This window comes from Lepidochelys olivacea, assembly GCF_965140295.1.
Source record: "Lepidochelys olivacea isolate rLepOli2 genome assembly, chromosome: 12".
Taxonomy (NCBI): Eukaryota; Metazoa; Chordata; order Testudines; family Cheloniidae; genus Lepidochelys; species Lepidochelys olivacea.
The window spans coordinates 38866808-38894691 of NC_140422.1; the positions used below are offsets into that span (position 1 = coordinate 38866808).

At 51.7% G+C, this 27884-nt stretch overlaps 2 protein-coding genes across 3 annotated transcripts in view; one reads left to right on the top strand and one right to left on the bottom strand.

The window, feature by feature from the left end:
* PIEZO1 (piezo type mechanosensitive ion channel component 1 (Er blood group)) overlaps positions 1-8200 on the bottom strand; it is a 112005-nt gene extending 103805 nt beyond the window's left edge. For both annotated transcript variants that reach the window (XM_084644326.1, XM_084644325.1), the window contains exon 1: positions 7243-8200. In XM_084644326.1, the coding sequence (XP_084500452.1) occupies positions 7243-7306 (64 nt within the window). In that variant the 5' untranslated portion in view covers positions 7307-8200. The remainder of the gene's footprint in view (positions 1-7242) is intronic.
* Positions 8201-17938: 9738 nt separating this feature from the next.
* CDT1 (chromatin licensing and DNA replication factor 1) lies at positions 17939-27845 on the top strand. The gene is made up of 10 exons (XM_084644327.1): positions 17939-18698; positions 19626-19784; positions 20274-20494; positions 21487-21681; positions 22566-22711; positions 23331-23434; positions 24048-24236; positions 24540-24674; positions 24770-24971; positions 25831-27845. Exons 1-10 carry the CDS (start codon positions 18168-18170, stop codon positions 25992-25994), a joined length of 2046 nt encoding a protein of 681 aa, XP_084500453.1. The 5' UTR covers positions 17939-18167; the 3' UTR covers positions 25995-27845.
* The last annotated feature ends 39 nt before the right edge of the window (positions 27846-27884 follow it).

Sequence of the window (27884 nt, forward strand, 5' to 3'; positions counted from 1 at the left end):
CACACACACACAGTGCAGACCGGGACCGCACACACACACACACACACAGTGCAGACTAGCACTTTGCTGGAAGCACCAGTTATTTTTCTTTTGAGGCCCTGCCCGTAAGACGCAGCCACTGATGCTGGTTTACTTCTCTTCTATTTAACCCAGGGCCCAGCCACAGGAGGGACGGCCGTGCAGCCCACTCTCCCAGACAAGCGGCAGCGGAGTCATCGGCTGGAGCCGACTTCGTGGAGCCTTTATTTCAGGAGGAAAAAACATAAAAGCTAAAATAGGGAGGCTGGGGAACAGCAGCCAGCACCCAACGCCTGGGCTTGTCCAGGAGAGAAACCCCTCAACATACTCCCTATCGTTACAGTATTAAACAGGTGGGGTTAGGGGGACTCCTTATTACACAGAACACTTGAGAGAGGCTGAAACCCAGGGAAATGAGGCCTCTCAAGAGCAGGTCACATCGGCGCGGGGTCCTTATCCCAGTCTTAGTGCCATCCTGGTGTGGACAGAGGGCAGTTTCCGCGCCAGTTCCTCACGGTCAGGAGCCTGCTCGGGTCCCGGTACTCCGGGCTGTGCAGTTCTATTTCCATCACTTTAAAGTTATGATGTTAAACAGAACTCTAGTACAGACAAGGAACCTCCACCAGCGAACACCCGCTAACGCTACACACGGCCTGGTCTACAAAGAGCTTTAACCCACGGCACACTGATCCCCACACGTCCGTCTTCCCTGTTGCGGGCATGAGATCAGGTCCGAATGCACACGCCTGCCCCGGCCACAGGCCCCAGCCATGCCAAGCCTTGCCCTGGGAGCGGGGTGTGCGCCTAGGAGCTTCCATTCACAATTACTGCCTATGACCAACCGGAGAACCTCTGGCACAATGGAGACAGCTGGGTGGGACCAGGGAGGGAAATAGCTCTGAGGAAGTAGCCCCCGAGGGGGTAGCCTGGTAGCACTGTAAATGGGCCAGGTGTTTCCCACATACACAAGTTCCCTGCCCAAAGCTGCTGAGAAGAGGAACAGTCTACAGGCAAAGGGCAGGAGGAGGAAGGGACTGAGGCATCCGAGCAAAGGGACTAGGAGGCGAGGCAAGGTCTGGGCAGGCTACATGCGCACGGAGTTCTTGAGGAGCAGTACTGAGGTTATGGCCCTGGACCAGTGCCTGGAGCTAAGCCACGTACTCTGGGCTGGCAGTGAAGATGCCCGCTTCTTTTCGCATGTGGTGCTTCCAGAGAGGGGCTTCAGGAGTAGCTGAAGTGAGGTGGGGGAGGAAGAGGACAAGATTTGGGAAGGTTGTTGGCAGCAGAGACAATAGTGAGAAGAGACTGAAGGGGAACGGAGGCTGGCAGCAACGACAGAGATGGGGATGAGACCCCTAATAAAACCAGGGTAGAAACATGAGCAGTGTCATGGGGAGCCTGGAAAGACAACATGGGGCTTTCATTTCACATGCACCCCAAAAGGGAGGCAGCAAAGTGACACTACAGGCAGGGGAGAGGATTCAGCCACGGATGGATGGACTGGAGAGAGGAATATCGAAGACCTGAGAGGTGATGATTACGGGGTCAAGACAGGCGAAGACTAGGGCAGGGAGAAGCAGCTGGGATGGGGAGGGAGAGTGGGTTATGTTTTAGAGATGTTGTACAGAAAGAAGCTGCAGGACTTGGGTTATGTTCTGGATTTTGGAAGGAAGGGAGTAAGGCCATCTGGTTTTATTGATGGTTCTTTCACTGACTCACTGTGTGAATTTGGATAAGTGATGTCCCTGCTCTGTGCCTCAGTTTCCCCATCCATAGAATGCACAGTTCTGCCCAAGCTCACAGAGTGACGTTTGCGAAGTGCTCAGGCACAGTGGGGCGCAGGACCACAGAAGTGCGCAATAGCCCTTTTCAGAAGGAAATAACTCGGCAGGTGTTTCACAATATTCTTCCCCACATCATACTGGGAGCTGGTCACCTGAACGTTCCACTTCGGAAAAATAGTTTTGAGCACACCCAGGAGTCTTCTAACTAAAAGGGACAGTGGCTACTTAACTCAGTTCCTAGTACAGTACAAAGAAACAACTACAGAACCTAACGTGCAGGGGGAAGTCATGCAATTTTACAGGATTTCGAAGAACACCGGGTTTGCGGCTTTAAACATTTGCCTGTAGTGCTGTGAATGTAAATGCTGCCAGCAGTAGGCCAAGGCAGAAGGTGAAACTGACAAGGTTCGCGGCGCTGTCAAAACTCACCGAACAGCAAAAAATGTACTTTCAGTCCAAATCTCAGCTGCTGTTCTACTACAGGGACACGCAGAGGAAGTCTCTTTTAGAAAGAGATTATATCCATTGTGAACACACACTTAACCAGCCAAAACCTCAACTGGTGTAAATGACAGTAGGCCTCACCAGAAGTCAACAGTGCCACACCAATTTACACAAGGTGAGGATATGCCCCTGTATATTTTATAACCATGTGTGTCTCCAAGATGCCCAAACCAACATGAAGCAAATTTGGGAAACAAATCCTTGCTCCCAGCCTGAAATGCTCCACATCAACTTCCTGCGGCTGTGGTTAACACCCAGAAAAGTGGGTTTGTAACAGACAGATGGGCACACTGTCGTAGTGGTGTTTGCAGGCAGAGTTATAATTATCTTCTCACATCCTGCACACTCTGTCACTGTGAGTCACTGCTTGAGAGACACACACAGACTAGAACAAATAGGAAGTCAGCAACTTTTAAAAACGCCTCTGCCACCCAAAGTAAAAAGGGCAGCTAAAGAGCTAGTCAGATTTTCTCTAACCGCCAAGAAAGCCCACTTTGCCACCCGAATCCCTGTAAATCACATCCTGACCTGCTGTGATCCCAAATGCAGCCTGACAGCTCATGGCAAAACAGTTTCAGTTTATTAATCGGAGGAGGTGGCATTGCTGATGGCAGAAGCAGTCAAGCAATTTTGACCTACTGGAGAAGAGTCACACTATAGCTTTTCACAGCGGCAGATTTCCCCCTCAACCGCTCTCTTTTCCCCTCCAAGCAGCAGTTTGCCACAGAATTTGGGTTGGAAAGCCACACGCCGCCTTCCCTCCCCTTCCCTCTCCCCCCAGTTTCTAACTAGAATCTGAGGAGGTCTTTGGCTGTGGCTCATCTCCCTGGGGAAATGGTGGAAGCACCATAGCTTGGGCCTCTCTCTAAACTTGGCCAGACAAAACACAAGGAAGCTGTTGAGTGCAATCCTTCATTTGCAGAGCAATGGGCTGGATGACCCAACAGGGCTTTTCATTAGTGTCTGTTTAAAGGGAAACGGACAGTCCACTGTCAACTAACGTACTTCACAGAGTAGTACAGATCGAAAAGGTTTATTCTGTTTTTTAAGTCTCAGGACACTGATATTTTCCAGACTACTAGCCAAACGACTGCTCAGGCTGGTGGTGCATTGCTTAAAACAGTCTGAGAGCAGCTTTTTATCATTGATTTGACCTCTCTGAAAACCAGTTGCTACAGCCTAGGTGGGTTTTCCCCAAGCATACAAATTACCCAGAATGTCTTATTAACAGATTGAGACTTTCTCTGGGCTGAGTGAATGGATTAGGGGGAAAAGCCAAAATTAGTCAAAACTGCACCCTGAAGGCTATTAGCACAGCTCCTGGAAACGCTGCCGAGATTTTCTAACAGCCACCTGCGTCACTATACGCCAGTCAGTCCCTCTCTCACAAGTTTCTGGAAATTAGATTGCAAAAGTAAACTCTGGATTAACAGAAACAGCTCAGGGATGACCAGAAGTTTGCTTTTTAAATATTTCTGAAATACTCGCTGACTTGATGCATGCAGAGACTTCAGACAGAGACCGGGGAGGAAGAGTAAGAAGTTAGAAATCTAAGTAAAGAAACAGACTCCAACATCACAACTTTTTCCTACTTCACATACTCACGCCTTGGTAGCACTCACTGTTTTATCATTCTGAATAACAACTCCTGCAAAAATGACACTCACTTCAAAAAAACCAACAAACACCTGTTACTACCACCTGATATGATTAAAACCACCTGTCTTAGGGTTTTGTACTGCCACTCACCAGCATAGTAGCCGAGTGCCTTCCCCTTACGATAGATTGATGACACATGAAGAACATTAGGGACTTTATTATCTCTGGATATTCTCTGTTTCCGAGTTATGCTGGGAGGAGAAGAGGGAGGTTACGCTGAGGGGTGGCTGATGTGGAATAGATCATTCTACTAAAGAAAAGCTTTATCAAAGAGGAAGGATTTGCAGCATTGTCAAGAGTGCTCAGTTGCTTGATTCTAATCTCCGGAAGTTCCTTCCCCAGCTGGGTTGCCCTCATCTGAGGACAGCGTGGCCCTGGCTCTTGCACCACTACTGCTTTGTGAAGCGGACATTCTACCACATACGCTGCTTGTTTGTTCTGAGACATTTCCACTCCTCTTGCACAGTGCTATCTGATGGGTAACGAATAAAACACTAGTCTAATAAAACTCCAATAAAACACTAGTCTTTACCCCCGCCGCTCTCAGAACACTTCACAGACAAGCATCACTGTCCCCACTCAATAGTTAAGGAATCGGAGGCCCAGAGGCTGAGTTCTCACAGTGGTTCCGGGACGGACTCAGGAGCCAGGTCTGACTCCCAGTCCTGTACTCCATCCATGGGACCACAGCAGACTCCTTTTACAAACCTAACCCTCTTGACAAGGTCCTGTTAACAGGTGTGGTCCCATTCACCTAGCTAAAGGCAAGCCAAGCAAAGCGAATGTTTAGTAACAGCTGGCCTGCACTGATTTGATGCATTTCCCTACTGCCTGGGGAAAATTTAAAAGAGCTACTCCCCCAGCAGCACTAGGCAGAAGTTGCTTGTTTTTCTGCCCCCTAACCCTGTGTCTTGGGACAACAGAACATAAGAACGGCCACAGTGGATCAGACCAATGGTTCATCTAGCCCAGTATCCTGTCTTCCAGCACTGGCCAGAACCAGATGCATCAGAGGGAGTGAACAGGTCAATTATCAAGTGATCCATCCCCTGTCATCCAGTCCCAGCATCTGGCAGTCAGAGCTTTGGGGACACCCAGAGCATGAGGTTGTGTCCCTGATCATCTTGGTTAATGGCCACTGCTGGACCTGTCCTCCATGAACTTATCGGATTCTTTTCTGAACCCAGTTACATTTTTGGCCTCCACAACATCCCCTGGCAATGAGTTCCACAGGTGCCTAAGAGCAGAAAGCCAGGTTCACCCGGGCCATGAACACAAAGCATCTTGGAAAGTATGACACCTGATTTCATCCCACACTAAGCATTCAGGGCTTTGATACAAATTTGTTCTTCAGACATGCTGTTCAGGGTAGGGACCATGGTTTCTTACATGTCTCGAATGTGCCATGCACACCAGTGGTGATAGACAAGCCAGTTACTCTTCAAAAGATTATATACTATTGTGAGTGTTTGCATGCCACTGATTGCCATAGTACATAGGTGCCCGGTAGGCAGCTTTAGAGAGACCATACATAGGAATATAAATACACACAACCTAGCCAGCACTGCCATGTGGACACCCATGTTCCATCCTCTATGCCAGTGGCTCTCAACTTTTCCAGACTACTGTACCCCTTTCAGGAATCAGAGTTGTCTTGTGCACCCCAACTTTCACCTCACTTAAAAACTGCTTGCTTGCAGAATCAGACACAAAAATACAAAAAGGTCATAGAACACGGTTACTGAAAAATTGCTGACTTTTACCACATAATTAGAAGCTAAATCAATTGGAATATAAACGTACTCACATTTCAGCGTATAGCATCTAGAGCAGTGTATACAAGTCACTGCATGAAATTTTAGTTAGTACTGACTCCACTAGTGCATTTTATGTAGACTGTTGTAAAACCAGGCAAATATCTCGATGAGTCAATGAATCTGCTGGAAGACTCTCTGCATACCCCCGGGTGGGTACACGGACCCCTGGCTGAGAACCACTGATCTATGCTAACCTCTCACCCCTGGGAGCACCTCGGGTCACTAAACAAGGGCCCTTCAGGCTAAGACAGGAACATGACTGGGTTCCTGCCCAGTGCCTTCCAACTAGAAGGGTGGGGGTGCAGCCAGAAGGGTGGGGATGGGGCGGGGGGGGGGGGATCTTTTCTTAAGGTCTCATCTGGCAGGAAGAAAGATGGTTGAAATGAAGAGGAAAGCTGGAGAGGTGGTGCCCCATATGGGTAGGTGGTGCCCCCTATGGGCAGGGACATTAAACCTGTCCTTATGCAAGGCACTGCATTTAGCTGTATGGAGTGGAAATCGATCCACTTCATGAAAGAACTTGTACAGATACAGACAGACATCATCTTCCTTGCCAAATGATATTTTTTCATGGTCTGTATGTATATATAAAATCTCCTCACTGTACTTTCCACTTTATGCATCCCATGAAGTGAGCTGTAGCTCACGAAAGCTCATGCTCAAATAAATTGGTTAGTCTCTAAGGTGCCACGAGTCCTCCTTTTCTTCTTGCTGCTGGGGATGTACTTAGCGTCAAAATTAAGCAATTCAGGGACTGGTGGGTGGGGAAAAGAAAAGCTGAGACTGATCTGTGGTTTTTATATAGAGTGACACCCCCCCTCCTTCCCCCCATGGGTCGGCCTTGCCCCCTGTTTCTCTCCTGCTCCTCCGTTCCCCCCATGGACATGCCCGCGCTGCTCAGAGAGCGGACCCAGCCCTGGCAGAACACGTGCTGCGTGCAGTGACTGGCCAGTTCATCCTACAGGTCGAGTGCCCAGGGGGCTCTGCCCCAGTCCGGTCTCCTTCTCGAGCTCGCTCCCCCACGCGTGCTGGTGAGTCGCAGCGCGCTTCCCACGCGGGATCGCCCGCCGGCCGCGCGGAACGCGTAGCTCTCCGCTCTGCAAAGGGACGGGGGAAGCCCAAGAGCCCGGAGCGGACACAAAGTTTCTCCACGCTACGCTGGCGATTCCTCCCGTCCCAGCGCGACATACACGGGGGCTGGAAGGGTCGCCAGCCACGTCTTAAAAAACAAACAACCGCACCGCACCATCACACATCCAACCCCCCCAAATCCAGCCTCCGCGCGCGGCAAGCAGCCCTCTCCTGGCAGCAGGGGGCTCGGACTTTCCCTAGGCTCTCCACTACGCGAGCCTCCCGAGGGAGCTCCCGACCCACCCGGCCTCGCCTGGACCCCCAGCGGGCCCCCCCTCCCCCAGCGGGCTCTGACAAACCGGGAGGGAGGGGGGCAGTTCCTTACTCACCGGCCAGGAGCGAGAAGGGCAGCAGCAGCCAGTACAGCGCCCCACACAGCGCCCGCGGCTCCATCCCGCCCCGCGACTTCGGCGGGGGTGGGGGGCAGAAAGAGCCCAGACTCCCCGTGGGTGCCCGCAGCCAGCCCCGCGGTCAGGCTGAGCCCAGGGGCCGCCCGCAGCGCATGGCGCTGGGCAAGCCCCGGCGGGCTCCGCGCGCAATCGTCCCTTGGTGCCGGGCAGCTCCCGCGGGGAAAGTCTCGGGCCCGGGCGCGGCGGGCTGGCCCCGCTCCTGCGGGAACTCCGCTCCGGGCAGATCAGCGGGGCCCGCTCCGAGCCCGCTCCCAGCTGCGGGGGGCGGAACAGCGCGGCATCGCGGAGCCCCCTTCCCGCGCTGCCCCGCGCAGGCTCGTGTGTAACCCGAGCAGCCTGGCCCCGGCGCTCCAGTGGAAAGTCTGATGCGGGGGAAGGAAGAAGGTGGATTTATCCGGGGGCCGAGCTCGGCGGGCTGGGCCCGGCTGCTCTCCCACGGGTCTTTATAGGCGCGGTCTCCTCCCTGCCCAGCCCCGGGCCGCTTCCCTTCAGCCCCCATGGGCTGGGCTGGGCTGGGCCGGGCCGGCCGGGCTCACAGCCTGCCCGGGGGAGGCGCTGCGCGGGCGGGAGGCCCCGCTGTCCTGGCGCGGAGGGCTCATGGGGAAGCGACAGCTGCCCCCGGGGCCCGGCTTCTGCTCGTAGTGCCCACGAGCCCGGAGCAAGGGGCTCCCCCCACGCGTGGGTCCGGCCCGCTGGCAGCTCTGCCGCCCGGGGCGGGGCAGGGGCAGGGGCAGGCTGCTCGCTCTCGCCCTCCCGAGGCGCAGCCCTCCTTGCCGCGGGCCTGGCTCCGGGGGTCCTGGCTGGCCTCGGATCCCGACCCCATCCCCGCAGCACGTGTGCAAGCAAGCTGCGGCCACAAGGCGCTTTGCGTCCAACTTGCGCTTTGCTGTGGCCTCCCCGGCCTGCGCCAGCGGGTCCCACTCCCTGCCCGTCCCCGGGCAGCCGCCGCGCTCAGCCGGGGAGCCAGCACCACCTAGCGCCGGTACCACGCTTGCTCCTCTTAGCGCCGGGCAGCCCGCGACACTCCGCAGCGCTGGGGGGCACCCAGCACCCACCCTGTGGCGTCCTTCCTGCCTGGGGTGGCCCCTGCCCGGTCGGAAAAGAGACAGGGCTGGCGGGGCTCTGCCAGGAGAGTGCGCGCCCGCTGCTGTATTTGGGGCTGCCTTGCGCAAGGAGGAGACTGCGGGCTGGGGGGCTCAGGGGGGTTGGGGCTGTGCAGTTAGTGGAGGGGAAGCTCTGGGAGACTCCTCTTATTGTTGAAGTGCGAGCGGATCACAGCCTCGGTCTCTGCTGCCCTTTAGAAAAGGAGAAACCAACCTGAGAGGTGCCTTGTGCAAATTAACAGCAAATCACCTCTCCCCCTGCCAGAGGAATCAGAGCCATATGCCAGGAGCCAGAAGCCTTAGCCAGAGCTCACCTGCCTTCCACCCTTTCCACCACAACTTCAACAATCAGCACCCATCCATCAAACTCCCCCTCCCGCACCCCCACCAACTTCCAGGGCACCCTGGTCAGCTCCAGCGTTGGAACCCTAGAGACAACCGGTCACCACACAAACCTTTGCAGATCCAGTAGCCACCCCAAACACACCAAGAAATCGGTTATCTCCAGCCAACCCTCAGATACCACAGAATATGCTCCCAGGAGAAAGTCCGAGATACACAACTTACAATGCTTAAAAACCACCTTCACCAAACAGAGACACTTCCCCAGAGATGTAGATTGCAGCATGGAATGGGCCACCCAAATACTCCAAAAGAACCTTCAATGGGGGGGACAGGGGGAACAACCACCTTTGGCTGCATATCCCTAGCTGTCACCTACCACACCACACTGGAACCCATCTGGGGTATTATTAAACAATTATAACCCATAACTCAATGGAGACCACATCCTGAAAGAAATCTTTCCCATACCCCCTCTTCTGGCCTTTGAACAACCCCTAACCACACTAAGCTCATCCTCAAAAGCAAGAGCCATACAGACCAGGACACACCAACTCAGTGCACTGCCAGACGAACAGGGCAGTATCGTAGATGAAGTTCAGACTAAGGTGTGATTATTGCTAGTTGAAAACTTTTCTGTGGACAGGGTTTTCAGGACCTGGTAAGAAGCAGGGATAAGGCTAGGGGACCAATCCCAGTATTGTATCCAACTTACAACAGATGCAAAACCTGCAGACATATCTCCTCCGCTGCAGTGATCAAACCCCCCACAACACACCTTTCAAAATGCATGGGTCCTACCCATGCCGATCACAAAATGTGGTGTACCTCATCCAGTGCACTAAATGCCCCAATAGCAACTACGTGGGTGAAACCAGACAGTCACTACACTGTCAAATGAACTCACATGGGAAAATGATAAAAGACAAAAACACCCTATGGGCAAACCCTTTTTACAGAATGATCACTCCATATCTGACCTCTCAGTTCTCATCCTCAACGGAAACCTGCGCAAACACCTTCAAAAGATGAGCCTGGAAGCTTTTAAATTAATGACTCTGCTAGATAGCAAAAGCCATGGTCTTAATAAAGACACTGGATTTATGGCTTATTACAACAATCTGTAACCCACTAACCCCCCCCCCTTTTTTTTTAATTTCTCCTGTGACTGCAGGGGTATTAATGAGCCATTTCACCTTGAATGGTCCCTTTAAATATGTCGTTAACCAATCTGTTCCACCTTGTATTTAGCTGTGATGCTCTGAGAACCTTTGGCAGAGCTGAAGAAGAGTTCTGGGTAAGCTTGAAAGCTTGTCTCTCTCACCAACAGAAGTTGGTCCAATAAAAAATATTACCTCACCCACCTTGTCTCTCTAATATCGTGGCACCAACCGTCCTGGATCCACAAAAAGGAAGTTCTTCTTCACTCAGCGCACAGTCAACCTGTGGAACTCCTTGCCTGAGGAGGTTGTGAAAGCTAGGACTATAAAAGGGTTTTAAAGAGAACTGGATAAGTTCATGGAGGTTAAGTCCATTAGCCAGGATGGGTAAGGTATGGTGTCCCTCGCCTCTGTTTGTCGGAGAGTGGAGATGGATGGCAGGGGAGAGATCACTAGATCATTGCCTGTTAGGTTCACTCCCTCTGGCATTGGCCACTGTGGGTAGACAGGATACTGGGCTGGATGGACCTTTGCTCTGACCCAGTATGGTCGTTCTTATGTTCACAGTATCGGTGCTACGGCTCCAGCTTTGGAACACCCTCTAGGAGGAAACTCTTCAGTGTGCCAGACCCCCTGGGTGTCTCACTCTTCCTCTGAGGAAAGACGAACATCTTCACCAGCTCCTTAGACTGGACCTCTGAGCCTTCAGCATGCCTGCTTCACATTGTGAGCTCCGTGCACATTTGCAGTGACACTCACACAGCGAATGTTGGTGGGTTCAAACTTCCCCAGGTCACCAGCTAAAGTGACCCCGCTCAGTTCGGTCTCGAAGTGGGACTGTTCTTAATGTTTCCTCTGAATAGTGTGGGGGTGCCTCAGTTTCCCCAGTGCAGTTCTTAAGTATCTAGGGGGTGGGATAAGGGTGTATGATCGTTGCAGAGCCCTAGAGGGCAGGTGTGTGCAGGGGTCTGGACACAGAGAATGGCCGACACCCTGTTTCCTGGCAACTGATGGCCTGGGCCCTTCCCCCCTGCGAGGTGAGAGCTAAAGGGTTGGAGAACAAATAAATCAGGTGACCTCCTGGCTAGGAAAGGGACAAAGCCCAGAGGAGGAGGGGCTGGAGAGAGTTTCAGTTTGGGACTGGCTGGGGACATGGAGTGAAGTGCAGACGTTGTTGTCTGGCTCATTGCCCCCCAAAGTGGACCCAGCTGAGGGGTCCTGTTTTCTGCACCTACAAGCTCTGTTTTAGACCATGTTCCTGTTGTCTAATAAACCTTCAGTTTTACTGGCTGGCTGACAGTCATGTCTGACTGCAAAGTTGGAGGGCAGGACCCTCTGGCTTCCCCAGGACCCCGCCTGGGCAGACTCGCTGTGGGAAGCGCATGGAGGGGCAGAGAGGATGCTGACTGCTCCGAGGTCAGACCCAGGAAGGTGAAAGCCGTGTGAGCTTCTTGCCCTGCAGACAGTCTGCTCCCAGAGAGGAGACTTCCCCAGAGTCCTGCCTGGTTTCGTAGGGAGCAGCTCCAGAGTCCCCGTGACAACTGGTGATAGCGGTCAAAACAGTAGGGTTACTCATTAACTGGTAGACAGCATAGGAAGTCCTTAGGGTAGCATACACAAATGAAGGTTAAAGCATAGTCCATTCTGGTTAGCCCAGAGCCCAGCCAACCTGTAGTGAACCCCTTGGTTCAAGCTTTGTCTCTCCCTCTCACCGCCTCCTTCTTTTCCTTCCAGCAGCCAACTCTCACACCTCTCCAGTCCTTTGATCTGGAGCTAGAGACTGTTCAGCTTCCCCCAGGAGAGGCAGGGAAGTCCAGATCCCTCTGGGTCATTGGTTGCCAGGTGTCAATGTCCTGATGATTGGATTTGCCATTGTTTTCTGAGATCCTCCATTCATATGGGAACTGAGGCCCAGACAACTAGGTAGGCGACACCCACACCTATGTGTCTCAGCCTTCCCTGAGAGCAAACAATTCCCCTTCCACCGCTGGGCAACAATGCAGCACATTGGGGGCGGTGGAACTGAGGCACAAACAAGACTCATAATATTACAGAAAATTCCCACTCTGTCACACCAGACCCTGGTTGTCAGTCTCAGCATGGAGACCATGTATTTAGTGGGCGGTGGGCCTGAGCTCTCAGGCCATCCTCAGCTGTTTGGGACAGCCATCAAATAACCCAGCCAGTACACAAAGCCTGCAGTGAAATTTTGGCCCTATTGGAATCAATAGCAAAACTCCCCAGTCGGCCAGGATTTCACCCTGGTGTATAGGATGTTTAGGCGGAGTATAATACTAGCCTTTGCAGACCTTCCCCCTGAAATGACTTCCCTACCCCTCCCTGAGGACACAGCCCTGCCCTTTCTTGAGCATCTAACTGTCAAAGGAGGCCCAGCTGCCCTGGCTTTGATGCATCTCTGCCCTGCCTGGGTCCACCTGCATGCATCCCATTGCAGGATCAGGGCTGAACTGAAGTGCTCAGATGCCAACTTCTCATTTTACAGCAGGCAGGTAGAGGGTAAGGACATTTGTGGTCAAAATGATAATGTGGTTTCTGTTTGCCTATCATAACTAAGATAGTAAATCCAATTGAGGTTGAGTGCTTCATTTAGTGCCATGTAGTTAGCCATGTCTGTAAACAGCTTTGATGACAAAAAGCTGTGTATAAATGTTTATTATTATAATATAAAAAGAAAAGGAGTACTAGTGGCACCTTAGAGACTAACCAATTTATTTGAGCATGAGCTTTCGTGAGCTACAGCTCACTTCATCGGATGCATTGGTTAGTCTCTAAGGTGCCACAAGTCCTCCTTTTCTTTTTGCGAATACAGACTAACACGGCTGCTACTCTGAAACCAATTATAATATACTGTCCTCAGCTGACATGCAGAGCTCCCACTAACCTCCCTGGGACTTGAGCATGCAGACTGCGGCCAGTATATGATGCTTAACATTTGCGTGCTGAGACAAGTCCACATTGATGTATACATGCAAATAAATGCTCCAGTTTAAAGTAGAATACACTTTCCTGTCCCCCTTCCAGATGGGACAGAATGGATCTGTTTTATTAATTTCAAATTACAGTAATGATAAATGGTGTTCCAGACACTGTAACAGGAAATAACAGGCATGAAATTCTTTACATTACTTGGTTCGCAGTACATTTGTCCATGTTAAATAAAACAGCATCCAATTGTTATCCCAGATAGCTTGTTTCCCACGGTTTCCTGCAAGTTGATTACACTCTTTTAAATTTTATTTTTAAAGGTACCTGGGTTGTAACTAGCTTTTTGCATGGTTTCTCTAGCTAACTTCCAACTCTGCACCAAGCAATTAATTAACCAAACTCTACTGAGCCCCAGTGTCTGATGTTTCAGTTGAGGGCATGGACAGGAGTAGATAAGAGAGAAAAAAAGAACACAAAAACCTCCCAACAAAAATCCAAAGCTGCCACTTACTCAATTCTGGGGGCAACCTTGCCTTGACCTTGGCTGTCTCAGCCAGATCCTCCAATTCAATTGTGGTAAACTCTAACCTGCAGTGAGGCTCTAGCTGCTATTGAAATAATGTGGTTTGGAACATCCCAGCTCCACTGCAAATTAGAACATGCATAACTTATGATGGGGGAGGGAGGAGCAAATGCTGCTCTACTAGGGCCCAATCATACACCCATGAGAGTGAACTGGAGTTTTGCCAGTGAATGCAATAGCAGCAGGATTGTGCCCTAAGGGAAGGTAAGGGAGCCTAACTTACTAGCCACACAGGCTTGAAATACCTGTGCTGTGCACGGATCTAATCAAACAAACCCAGCCCCCCGTCAGAGTGTTCCTAGAGAATCCGGAGATGGCTTCAGTTGGCCTAAATGCTGTCAGATGTCATTAGAGCGGAACAAAGATTCCAATTCTAGTCACACATCAAAGCTCATTTCACTTACAGCCTGGGCACTGCAGGTTTGCTATTGATTCTGGTAAGGCTGGTCTCCAGACGTATTCACTGAAGGTAAAGCATTCTTCAGCATTCAGCCACAGAGCTCTGCATTAACTAAATGTCCAGAGCCTGAAACAAACCCACAAAAACCAGACACGGCAGGACTTCAGCAGCAAATGAGTCCAGCCTGACACACTGTGTATTGAGCCGATGCAGGTGTTCCAGGAAAAGGTGGTACTCCCTTTGTTTTTAGCACCTTCCATCCAAATGTGCTTTTCACACATTTCAACTTCCCATCCTCCTGGAGAACTCGGAAAGCATCGTCTCCATTTTACAGCGAGGGAATCAGAGAATAATACAAGGAGTAAGTGGAAGGATCAGGAATAGAACCCAGGAGTCCTGACCCCTAGAGAATATACCCGCATGCCAAGTTCATTTGGGGCCTGATCCAAAGCCAACTGAAGTAATTGAAAGTGAGATCAGATCCATACAACCTTAACTCAGCCTTTCCTGGCTTGCATTCGTTTAAGGGGCATATCCTCCACACAGATACACAGCATATCCATTATTAGCTGGGGCTATAGTATTTTGATTGACAATAACCTTTAGAACATAAGCTCTTCAGGACAGGGATTGTACACCACCTAGCTAAATTAGGGCACTAGCGCAATCAAACTAATCCCCTGGGTGGTGGGTCAGTAACATTATTCCCATTTGCCAGATGAGCAGTGACTGCCCATGGCTGCAGTAAGAGATGATTTCAGAGCCAGGATTAGGACCAGGTGCCCCAGGAGCTGCTGGCTCCTAGTCCTGGACTAAGAACCCATAAACTCTGCCTCAGTGTCGTCAACCTCAAACTTTCCCTTCCCCTGCGGCTGTGCAGTGAGCTGGCTGGTTGCCATCTTATATCCCAGAGGCGTTTATATTTCCATGTTTGTGAAGTGCTTTGGGATCCCTTGGGAGGAAGGGTGTTCTCCAAAGGGTTGCCGTGACTTGTATGCGTTTGCAGAACACTAAACTGCCAGCTGCATCAGGGGCTTCTTTCATAGAATCATAGAATATCAGGGTTGGAAGGGACCTCAGGAGGTCATCTAGTCCAACCCCCTGCTCACAGCAGGACTTTCCTAAAGGCTCAAGCTCAGCTGGACGTGGAAGCAGCTGCGTCCCAGATTTGGCTTCACCTTGACACAAACCTGGAAGCAGATCAAAGCTATGTGGATGTGGAAACAACTGTGCCCCAGATGTGTCCATCTTCTGTCTCTGAAGTCTGCAAGGTGTTACCCACACACAGGGCTCTCAGCCCCTTGCGCTGGTTGCCAGTTGTCCGTGCAGAATTCTGGGCTGAACTGTAAGGTAACTGCCCATGAGCTCTCCGAGGGGCGTTAATAGTTACATTAAATTCTGACAGGTTTCAGAGTAGCAGCCGTGTTAGTCTGTATCCGCAAAAAGAAAAGGAGGACTTGTGGCACCTTAGAGACTAGTGAGCTGTAGCTCACGAAAGCTTATGCTCAAATAAATTTATTAGATTCTGAAACCATAGTAAGGTCTTTAGCCATCTTGGCCCTTGCATCTTTGGACTCATAGTTAGGTCCAACAGGTAGTCAGACCTTCACCAGAGATTTGATGGACATTGCTCTAGCTAGGGAATTTGAATGGATTAATTAACCTTAAAGATGATTGACAAAGGAAAACGTGCCAGTATCTTTTTTGTGTTCTGCATGATTATAAATCAAAACAAAAGAGTTTTGTTGTTAATATAGGGATTTGTTCTTGGATTTTGTTGTTTTGCATTAGAAATCACAGGACTTGACTTCTGTTATTTACTCGAGGACCCCTTGGAGGATTGTTAATTAAGGCTAAGATTTTGTCACGGTTATTTTTAGTAAAAGTCACACACAGGTCACAGGCAATAAACAAAAATTCACAGAAGCCGTGACCTGTGTGTGACTTTTGCCATTGTGGCTCCATGGTTTCTGAGCTGCGGGGTTCCCCCTCTGCCCCCCGTGGCTGGGATCTGCAGGAGAAAATGGGACACCCCCAGGTGCTCACCCGAGGTGCCCCCCCCAAGTGAGGCTGTCGCCCGTTGCTGGAACCTTGCAGGGGGCCTCCTGTCTCTGCTGTCGCCTGTCGTTGGAACCCTGCCAGGGCCCTGCTGGCTGCCAGCTCCAGAGTCCTGCAGCTCTTGGGGCTGATGGAGAGAATGTCACAGAGGTCTCTGGAAGTCACACACATCCTGTGACTTCCATGACATAAACGTGGCCTTCTTGTTAATTGAAGTTAATGGAGTTGTGAGAGCTCATTGCTTTTGAAAACCAGGTTGCATAAATTATTTAGGTGCATAAATATGAATTTAGGTTCTTCAACAAAAAAACTTCAAAACCAGACTCCAGTGAGAGACTGCTGAATTGGAATTAATTTGCAAACTTAAATTAGGCTTGAATAGAGACTGGGAGTGGATGGGTCATTACACAAAGTAAAACTATTTCCCCATGTTTATTCCCCCCCTTCCTCCCCCCACCACTGTTCCTTATCAACTGCTGAAAATGGCCCTCCTTGATTATCACTACAAAAGGTCGTGTTCCCCCAGGCCCCCCGCCCCGCCATCTGTCCCCACCCTCCCCACTCTCCTGCTGGTAATAGCTCACCTTACCTGATCACTCTCCTTACACCCATTGTTTCATGTTCTCTGTCTATATAAATCTCCCCACTGCATTTTCCACTGAATGCATCCAATGAAGTGAGCTGTAGCTCACGAAAGCTCATGCTCAAATAAATTGGTTCGTCTCTAAGGTGCCACAAGTCCTCCTTTTCTTTTTGTGGATACAGATTAACACGGCTGCTACTCTGAAACCTAACTTTAGACAGAAAATGTTGGCCTTTAATGCCTCTGTGCCTGTTTCCCAATCTGTAAAAAAGAAAACAAAATATCACAAGGATATTGTGAGGTTTATTAATGGATATTGTTAAATTGCTATGGGATGTTTGGGCAAAACAGCAAAATGTGAGTAGGTCAGAGCTGTTATGACATGTCAAATCATGGAGGGGAATCAAGTTTTAAGTCAACAACTTTAACTCAGGGTTGGAGTATGAAGCAAAAAGAACTAGTAATGCTGACAAGCCATTAAAAAGCCAAGTCTAAAGTGTATCCGTGTGTTGACTGGAAACCCACATCTGTTTGCTAACAGACATGCTGGAAACTCTGATAAGCTTGGAGGGAAGCACTGGGCTGGAGGGATATATGCTGGTGGAGGGGGAAGAAGCCGAAGCGGTGTGTGTCAGCAGCCTCTCTGGGCATTCTTTCCCCAGTGCCTGAAGGTCTCACAGCCTCAGGGTCACCCCCAACCTTATGATGAACTCCTTAGGGGCCCATCAACAAACAGCCTTTTATGCTTAATTATACAATTCATTAATTGATCTCTATTACTAATTATGATTATTTTTACTTGTATTCTAGTAGCCCCAGAAACCCTGGCCATGTGCCAGCATCCCACTGGTGCAAGGTACAAACCCACGCCCTGGAGGCCACTGAAGATATTAGCCTTTGAAAGAGCCTGAATCTCCCTGGCACCTGGCAGCAGAAGACACCCGGCTTTTTAAGTAGGACAGGGACTGGATACACGGTCCCTGGTCTGTTCCCCCAGCATACCATGCCCAGAGGGAAGAGGTCTCAGACACCGAAGCCCAGCACCATCTCCTCTAGAACCCACGGCGGCCTGCCCCTCCACAGGGTGTGGGGAGCTGGGGAAGGGGCTGGAGGCTGGGTGGCCTCTGTGGCAGGAATGCCTGATCTCTTCACAATCTCTAACGCTCCTCATGTCATTACCCCCAGCGGGGCTAAGTGACCTGCCCAAGGTGCCAGGGGAACTCGGTGCCAGAGCAAAGACTCCACTCCAGACCTCCCCTCGCCCCAGCCGGGCGCCGGACCACGGCACCATCCTTCCGCCCCAGAGGGCGGCGGTGTCCGCGCGGGCGGAGGACCCCCGCGCGCCCCGCCTCTGCCCGGGCCGCCCGCAAGGGCCCCCGCGGGCGCAGAGGGGCGGCGGGCGGCGTCTTCCCGAGAAAACTGGCGCCAAATTTCCCGCGCGGCACCCTGTGCGCAGCTGCCCGCCGCCAGGGGGGGCGGGGCTCCCGCGGAAAGTGGCTACATTCGGCGCGCGGTGGAACGCGGGGCCGCGCCAACGTTCCAGCGAGCCGGGCCCGGCCAGCACCGTCCGACCGCGCGGACCTCCCAGCGAGCCGAGCCGAGCCGGGCCAAGTCCGTCCGAGCGCCCGCCCGCCCGCGCCGGCCTCCCCCCGGAACCGGCCCCGCCGGGATGGCTCAGCGCAGGGTGACCGATTTCTTCCCGCACAGCAAAAACCCCGCCCGGGACGGGCCGCTGGGCAGCAAGCGGCGGAAAACCCAGCCCGTGGGCGGCGCGGCCGGCGAGAAGCGCCGGGCCGCCGGCTCCAGAAGCCGGCCCAACGCGGCCCCGCTAGCGATCCCGGCAGGGAGCCTCCGGGAAGCCAGCCCCGGAGCCACGCTGGGCGGGTTGGGAAATGACGATCGGGCGGCGGTGAGCGCCGCAGCCGGGCTGCCTCCGCTGAGCCCCCAGCAGCAGCAGCTGCTGGCCTCGCCCCGCACCCCGGGGCGCCCCGATCCCGGCTGCCCACAACCCCCGGCACGGACACCCACGGGCAGAAAGCGGTGTCGACAGGAACTGGATCCTGGAGCGGAAGCGGAGCGAAACGCCGACCCGCCAGCCGGCCTCCAGCCCCGGGAGACCCGCAAGAGAGGGGCCAGGAAGAAGCTCGTACTGCCCGCAGATGCAGATCACCAGGGTACAGAGCAGGAGGCGGCAGTCACGGTAGGTACCCCCCGAAGGCCCTTGGCCAGCCCAGACCCACGCGAGACCCCTGGACGGGGGCAGTTTTGGCCCCGCAGATCTGGGTGGGTTCCCTTTGTCCTGGGGGCCTCTGGGCAGCGCGGGGTCTGAGGCCTGTTGGGACCTTCCGTACCGCTTGTGCTGGCAAGAAGTAGGACAGGCCCCTAGCTGCTCCCCTGGCCCCCTCCGGCCTGCGCTGAAGATCCAGTGCCCAAAATATCAGCAGGGAAACCATTAACAGCGTGTCTTTTCACCTTGCCGTTGTGCTTCCTACTTCACACCCCATTGAAGCAGACAGGGCACATCCCTGCGGGCAACAAACCTGAGCAGTAGCGTTTGTAATAAACTCAAATTGCTGGGCTCTCCGGGGTCCTGCTTACAGGAGGGAAGGAAGGAAGGACTCGTCCCTTGTTGCTCATCCTGGTGTTAAGCACGCTGGGAGCTCTAGTGTAGACAGGCTGCTGGTATTTTGTGCACTCTGGAGATTAGATCTGCTTTGATAAGGGCAGTGACTCAGTATTAACAGCCTGCAGCAGCTGGTGGCCCATCTCTGCTAGGGTTTCGGATGTTGCAAAACTTGGTGGAGTAGAACTAGTGTAGAAAACGTTTTGGGCCAGGGATGGAATTCCTAATCCCAGTCTGTAATCGCTGGTGCAGGGCTGCTGAGACAGCGTGTGTGTGTTTGGGGAGTGGGGGAGTCAAAGAACGAATGCTGTCTGTTAGTTGCACCGCACTGCTCGGACCTGGATTCACTGGGTATTAGAAAATCTGACTTTGACTCGAGCTCTAGCGGACATGCTGACTCGGAGCCATAGGAAGGTTTATCTTCCACTGATGCAGGGAGACTCCTTGGTGAGTAACAGCCAGGCAGTGAAGGCAAAACATTCTAACAACAAATTCCGGTTGCAGGTTTCCAGCCCCTGCTCCAGTGCTGCCCTCAGACCCCCAACCCCGTCATCCCTTGACAAGAATGTGAAGAACCTGGTGAATGTGACCCTCTCACCAGGTCCAGAAAGTGGGCTGCAGTCTGGCCTGGCTACGCTAGGGGGAAACATAAGCTTTAAGCAGGTATGGAAAGTTTGTGAGTTTTCTCTCCCTGAGACTGGGAAGGGGCTCCACTGAGTGAGCTCTGCTAATAACTCCGCGCTCTTCTGCGCGCTCTCCCTCAAAGTGGCTTGATGGGGATACAAACCCCATCACTCTTAGCTCTGCAGCGGCATCTAAATGCATGTTAACACCAAGGGGGGATGTAACAGCTCCCTCTGCTCACAAGCTGGGTCGGGGTAGAATTCCTGCCGAATCCCTTATGAATTCTCTTCTCACTAACCCACCTCTGGCGTCCTTGAGATACCAGCACGTGCCTGGTATGTTCAGCAAGTGTGCTGTACCTAGATTGGCCCCCTGCATGCTAAATACATGATTCTGTAGGAGTATAAGTGACCATTGGAGCTATGCTAACCCTCCAGCCCCGTCCAGAATAACAACTGAGCATTACTTGTAAACAATCTTCCCATTCTGAGAGTCCTGTATCTGTTCCCTTCCCACTCCCCATCTCAGGTCTCATCCAAGGAGCTGAAACACCGCCTGCAGAGACTCCAGGAGCTGACTCGGAAAGCCAAACTGCCAGCTTGCCCCTCTGAGACCTGCAGTGACTTGAAGAGCCGCTTGAAACAAGTGCAGGAGCTAGAATCCAAAATCCGCAACAGGAAGGCAGAGGAGGGGAAGGGATCTGGACTGCAACCATCCAAAGAGACCTGTGAGCCAACCGTGGAAGCCAGGTGAGAAGCCAACTTTGGGGATAGCTGGAATAGGAACTTCACCTTCAGTGTGTGTTTAACCTGGTGCTGAAACAAAGTCTGGGACAATAGACCTGGGGTTCCAGTTAATTGGCGTAGTCAGCGATGGTAAAACTAAGGCTGCTCTGGGTTTCCTGAAGGGCTAATTACCACCTACAAGGCAGAGGTAGAATGTAGCCCAAGGCACTTGGGTAGCAAAATGCTGCAGCTCTCCAGTGGTCTCTCAAACATCTGTTTCTGATGTTTAATACCCAGTAGTTGGGGTTCAGCATAGATGGGATCTTTCTACTCGGAGACCAAACATCTCCGCTCCAGAAGTGAGAGCCTGCTTGCCTCGTTCACACAAATATGTGCGCCAGCACTAAATGGTTTAAACCGAGAGGCTACTTCTGAGCATGTCCACTCTTGGGCACTGACATGGCATTGCGCGAGTGATCCCTGAGGGGTGACCTGCGGCTGCCTATGCTCTGGACAGCAAAAGTGAGCGGGCTTCTCCATTGAAGCAGAGTCAGGGTGGGGGAAGACTTCAGCAGGGTCACTTGAAGAAAGCACTACACAGATGCTGTCGTGAACTTGGGATGCAACTCGCATGTATCTTCTTTCTATTCTGACGGCTAGGAAAAGAAACTCTCTGCCTCTGGAATGTGTAGCACAGCCTCAGAATCTGAGCTGGACCTTTTCAGCTCCTCTAATCCATCCCCATCCTGCCAGCACAGGATTGGCCCTTGGAGAACATAGAGGCAAAAGATTGCAGAGGTTGGGGATTGTATGAACATCAAATCGCCATGTCAGCATGGACTCAACAGAGATTTCTACCACACCTGAAACTAGCAGGCTTTCCTACTGACCTCCTTTCTGAGTAGCAAACCAAGAGCCAGTCTGTTCTCACACGTGCTCACAGACACCTGGTGTTAATCTCATGTTGAAGCTACTTGTTGTGGGTCTAATTCCTGGTCACTTTTCCCTTCTATCAGTGAGAGGGCACCTGCCTATCAGCGATTCCACACCCTTGCTCAGGATATTCCCCCAGGTCTCGCGCTGCCCTATAAATACAAGGTACTGGCAGAGATGTTCCGCAGCATGGACACCATTGTGGGGATGCTCTTCAATCGCTCCGAGACGGTAACCTTTGCCAAAGTCAAACAGGGTGTCCAAGATATAATGCACAAGTAAGTTCCTCCTCCTGATGGTGGGTAGCTCTATGTACGAGGAATTGCTATAGCGCTGTAGGACTCCGCATTCAGCATTCCCTGTAATTGTGCCAGCAGCATAACAGCTGTGAACTTTCCCAGTTTTGTGCCTAGTACAAAACAGATGCACAATGAGCAGCATCTAAGAAGGTCAGGATTCAAGTGCACTGGAAGGGCTTTCTCATGCAGACTTCCCAAGCCTGCAAAGAGGGACCTATAGAAGCATACATGGAAGGGTTGAGGGGGAGGGGGCTTCCACCTGTTCTGGCTGCCTGTGATAAATTCTGGTTGTAACGTTTTCCTCTAAATGAGGAAGGGCTCAGCATAGCTGAGGACGGGCATTGCTGGATGTGCCCATGTGGGTGGGGAGGAGTCTTTGATGCTGGCACAAGGGAGACTTGGCTGGAGCGTGTGGAGTGACTCACTCCTTGCTGCGGTACCTGCAGCACCTCTTACAAATCTATTTCCCGTCACAGGGGAAAACCCTGACTGTCTCCACGTCACAGAGAGCAGACCAGAGGCACAGGCATTAAATGACTTGCCTAAAGCCACAGAAGAAGCTTATGTCAAGACTGGGATTGGACCAGGAGAGCCCTTGGCTCCTGGACCTGTACTCAGACCACTTCCCAGGACAGGATTTGCTCTTTAACTTGCAGCTCCTCTGTCCTTTGCTGTTCACTCCCATACGTATTGCAGGCAGGGACTCTGACTGCTAGTACCCTGCGTGTCGCGTGGGAGTCTGATTCCCGGGGCCCCCCTTTGCTCTGGGTTCCATCGGGGCTGCTGGGTTTAAGCACTTGTTGCTGATGCTCATTTGTGTCCGTGCTGCTACCTAATTTCCGACTCTTCCTGCAATGCCACAGGCAGTTTGAAGAGAGGAATGTGGGTCAGATCAAAGCCGTGTACCCCACTTCGTACAAGTTCCGCCAGGAGAGGAACATCCCAACCTTCAGCAATTTCTGGAAGAAATCCAGCTACCAGCTCACCATAGAGCCAGTGCTGGGGGAAGGTACGTGCTGCAGCATGCTGTCTGACCGAGCCCTTGTGGAGGAGACCTTGCTGGCAGGCTGGGCTCTAAGCTCTCTCTCTGACCTGATCCCTAATGGTGCTTGCTGGGAAAGGATGTTTGGGTCTCTGGAAACCTTTTCCCCCCAAATGAGTTCACTGTGTCTGACGGAACTGAGACCATCTGACTAGCTGGTTCCCTGAACGTGGGCAGAGTGGGGAGCAGCTCTGACCTCTTCCAGCAGTGGGCCAGACATGTAAAACTATTGGCCTGGCAATGGATCTCGAAGCCTGTCGTCTTTCCCAGGGGTTCCTTTGAAACTCGGCTCAGAACATAACCTGTCGATGGCATTCCCAGTTCTGGCTACGCTGGTGCTCTGCACTCATCCAGGTGCTGTTCTGTTTGTTTCCCTGTGATGCAGCAGGCGGGGGCGGAGGGCTGGCTCTGAAGCTGACAATCAAGTCTGGTGTCCTTGAGGCTGTGTTGCTTCACGCTCCTGTACTTACAGCTGCCGCAGTGTGATGGCATGTGTCAGCCCTGGGGTACTGCAGCCAGTTCTTCCCCCTGTAGCTTCCCCAGTTTCAGGACCTGGGGTTAATGAGGGAACCTCTCTTGTCTCCAGAGGAGAAGGTAGATGGCTGCCCGCACCTGTCAGCGTCGCGCTTGCTGGAACGCAGGAGGGTATTCGGCAGGAACTTGTTGAACGTTGTCAAACAGCACCACAAGGTGAATGGCTCGGTGTTTTTGGTATCCTGGGGAGACTGGTATAGACCAGGGGCCATGCCGACTGAGTGAATCTGCCATCTGTGCATGCAGCCAGCTGGAACCTTACTACCGTTCGGGGGTGCTGCGTTCTCCTGTACTTCGTGAAGCTAAGCCATCGCCTCCTTAACAATCTCTCCAATTCAGACACTCCCCATCATGCAATGATGAGACCTGCTCTTTCTTAGGTCACTTGCTGTCTTTCACCTTCAGGGATCTGGGATTCCCCAAGACACTTTTTTGATATCTAGAGGCAGAGATAAGAATCCACTTAACTGAGGGGCCTGGGATCCAAAATAAAAGTACATAGTTGGACCACCAAACCATTCATGTCTGTGGAATCCTAGGCAGGGAGGGGAGAAAATCTGAAACATTGAGACAAGGATCAGGATTCTCCTAGGGAGAGAGACTTGTCCTGGACTCTCCTGGCTCTGGTTTCTCATAGATACATGACACTAAACTCTGCTAAAAGCACAACACTGCGGTGAGGTAATGGATCTAGCTCAAGGGTAACAAAACCAAACTCTTATTGGGTATCTGACTTGCAGTGTCTGACACACAACTCTTTTCACTCCAGATGTTCATGGCTTCCCTCAACCCCGCAATGGTCATACCAGATGACAAGCTGACTAGATGGCACCCTCGCTTCAATGTAGACGAGGTGCCAGACATCATACCAGCTGAGCTGCCCCGGCCCCCTCAGGTGGACAAGCTGACCACGGCACAGGAGGTGTTGACCAAGGCCCAGAGCATGATGACCCCAAAGGTAAGGGACAGAGATGCTTAGGCTGGAGTACACAGCACCAATACTGGATGGTTGTGAAGAACTTGTTACCCCCTCTCACATCTGTGGGATCACTGGTACTCCTGTGACCCAATTGCAGTAATACTCAAGCACCCACTCCTCCCTGGGGAGGAAACTCCATCTTAGACTCTTCCCTGCTATTGATCAAAGACCCTGAACTGTTAACCTGCAGTTGGGAACCGTGCCCCTAGCTTCAAGCATAGGCTCCCTGGGTACACCTTGCAGCTCCCGCATGAGACTTCTGACTCTCCTTTGTGTGAACAGATGGAAAAGGCTCTTGCCAACCTGGCTCTAAGAACAGCTGAAACCAGCCCAGGAGAGCATGAGGCCCCCAAAGCAACATGCACGGCCAACACCTCCAGTGCCCTGAAAGGAGTGTCCCAGGCCCTGTTAGAAAGGGTGAGTAACCTGGTTGTGACTGCAGAGGGAGTGTCCCTGACAAGGGGGGTCTGGAGAGTGTCTGACCCAACCCCCACTAACTTCTGTTCCCTTAGATCAGAGCAAAGGAGGCTCAGAAACTGCAGGCTCTGATGACCCGGAACCCACAACAGGAGGAGCGGCTCGTCATGATCTCACGGCTGCCAGAGATGGCACGCTTCCTGCGCAATGTGTTCGTGGCTGAAAAGAAGCAGGCGCTGACTGCAGAGGTGGCATGTACGCGGATGCTCGACAGCTACTGTACCACAATGACTGCTGGTAATAGAGGGGGATTGGAAAGGGGTTTTTGCCTCTGGCATGTGAGGTTCTGAGTCACAAAATCCAACATCTCCTGCCACCGCGGAGCGAAGGTAGAGCTGAATGCTAGGAAGCACTGAATGGGTACCGTAATACCTACTTACCTCTAGAGGTTGCTATGGCTACCATGTTAAACAATACATTTTTGGGAGCTGCAACGCTATCCTGGAGTTAGCTGTAGTTGGAGGATCCCTATGGACAGAACCTTTACTTTCTAGCCTCACTTCTAACTCATGCTCCTCATGCTGGTCTTGATGGAATCCTGGAACAGTGCTTATCCTGTCAATGGAACAATAGTAAATAATTCATTTTCCCTCAGTGGTCTCCCTAAGACCCTACCTTGGTGGAAGCTAAGGGTCTAGTCTTTATCCGGCATCTCTATGCTCCCCCAGAATGCCTAGCTGCTGCACCCCTCCCCCAGAGACTAGTTTGCCTGCCAATGTAGAAGCTGACACTGCTTCATCGGCTTGGTATTGTGAGTTCTGTAGCCTCTCCCCCAGACATGGGAAACCCTGGGGTAGTCTGAACTCCTAAAATAACGGCTGTAATCTGATGGAGAGAGGAGTGGGAATATTTTTATAGGGCTTCCCTGCCCTGTATTGCTTCCGTTCCTGTGTACCAGCAGTGCCAAGCACAGCTGTGTAATTGATGGCTAAGCTCAAAGCCTGGAAGCAATGGCTGGGAGGAATTTCACCTGCGTGGTTCTGTGATTTGGGTAGGGAGCAGAAGCCAGAACTGCTGCCCATTGTGTAACACACTGGCTGACAGCTGGGAGAAGCTGTTTGAAACTAACTTGCTGATCACTTCTGGTTCTCTGCAGGTGAAATGGAGAAACACCTACACCTGTTCTCGGAGTTGTTGCCTGACTGGGTCATCATCCATCGGATCAGGAAAGACACCTACATCAAGCTGGACAAGAGCATGGACCTCAATGTCATTATGGAGAGACTGATGAGGATAATTAAGGAGGAGGAGAAGCTCTGATTCTGGGGGGAGGGAGTGGCTGGGGGTGAGATCCTGATCTTAATTAGATGTGCCTCTGAATGTAGCAGAGATGTGTCCCTCTTAAGGTCTTGCAGAGAACTCCCCTTTGGGCTGCTTGTGACCTCTCTCGTTCCTACCTATGCACAAGAAACCAAGAAGGTAGACAAGCCTCTTGGATCTGAAGTTGTTCCTTTGGCACAGTTCTGGGCAACTCCCCTGGCCCTCAAATATGAGGGCTAATAGGTTATGTTCACTACTGCATGCCTTCCTTCAGTAGGAGGTTGCATTTGGCTTTCCTACCTAAATTGCTCCCTTTTTTTAGCTCTGACTGCTTAGTTACTATGGGCAACTTCATACAACAAATAAAACTCCTCGGGCCACAGTGGGAGCCAGGGGTGTTTGAGCATCTCTGGCTGGCATGGCCTTAGTTACATAAGCCAGACCCCCCTCTCTGAGCAATGTTGTAATGTTTAATTCCCTTGAACAAGTTTCCAGTATGACAACTTGCATCCATTTCTTCCATTAGCTGAAGGTGTTGTGGGGGTGGATGGGATCATACGCCATTTCTAGAAAGTGAGAAATAAGAAAAATGGAATTTCCTTTGGAAAGGAAAAATCCCAGGGGCTCTTTTAATCTGTTCTGTTTTACAGAGAGAGAGAGAGTGCATCTCAGACCACTCCAGCTCTGACATTGTTGAAATGTGTTGGTATTAAACTTTTAAATGATTGGCAGTAGCAATGCTCCCTGCTTTAAAGAAAGAGTTCTTGCCTTAAACAGTGGGCTGCTTGAGGCACCCTTAACTCCAGCTGTAGGTGCTGAGGCTTCTCAGCGGCGGCAGAACATTGTGAATTACCAGTAGGGGAAGGGTTGAGTTGTCGGCCAATTTATGCAGAGACTTCTTGAGAAAAATGAGCAGGGATTTGTAGAGAAATGACTGCAACTTTTGTACGTACAGGCATGGCTGAGAGCAGAGTTTAGCATCTGAGGGTTGGTACCTAATCAAAGGTTAGGCCTTCAAGGAAAGGGAACTGCTGACAGCTTTTGGCAACTGCAGCATAATCTAATTAGCACAAATGGAGGGGTACAGAGCATTCTTAACTGTTGGTTCATGTACCACTTTAAAAATGTATTGTGAATTGGTAGGACATCAAGCCCCTGTTGATGGAACCCTGCTCTAGATGGTCCATGCTGTAAGTCTGAGGGTGGACCCTAAACCCCTGAGCTTACAAATCAGAGGTGCCATCCAGGTCTGTGCTAGCAAGGGCTTTCTCAGCTAAAGAGGCTTCAGGATATACAAATGCTGCGTGGGGGAGTTAAGGAACAAGTCTTCCTTGTCTCAAGTACTAGGACATGAATGTGAGTTACTGCTTGGTTATACCAGAAGTCCAAACAGGGAGCAGCTCTGTTCTTTACCACTTTCCCCTGGGTAAAGTGCAGCCAGGCTGGCCTGTCTCATTTAGGGAGCAGGTTCAGAAGGTGCCCGTTTCCCCCAGAAGGACGGCAGTAGACAAAGCGGTTGCACATGTGCAGAGCTAGCACTAGATGATGACGCAACAGAACAAAGCCACCTCCCTGTTGCTTTTTGAGTAGGAAACAGCAGTGAAGTGTGGCAGGTAAACCTGATCACATCTAGTCTGAACGTTAGTGCACACCTCTCTGGGGGGTCTTGAGCATATCCCTTGTTCACCACTGCCCCCTGTTGGAGTTTTAAGGAAAACCAACATCCTAACTCTTTAAGTCACAGGATCAGATGAAAATCTCAGTTTTTACAAGTCGATCGCTCCCAGGTGCAGGGGAAAAAAAAAAAGCTGACGACTTTCAAAGGCAAATAAAGATCATGCTTTTGGACTACCTGGGTATTAGCAATGTTACTTCTATCAAAATGGAGAT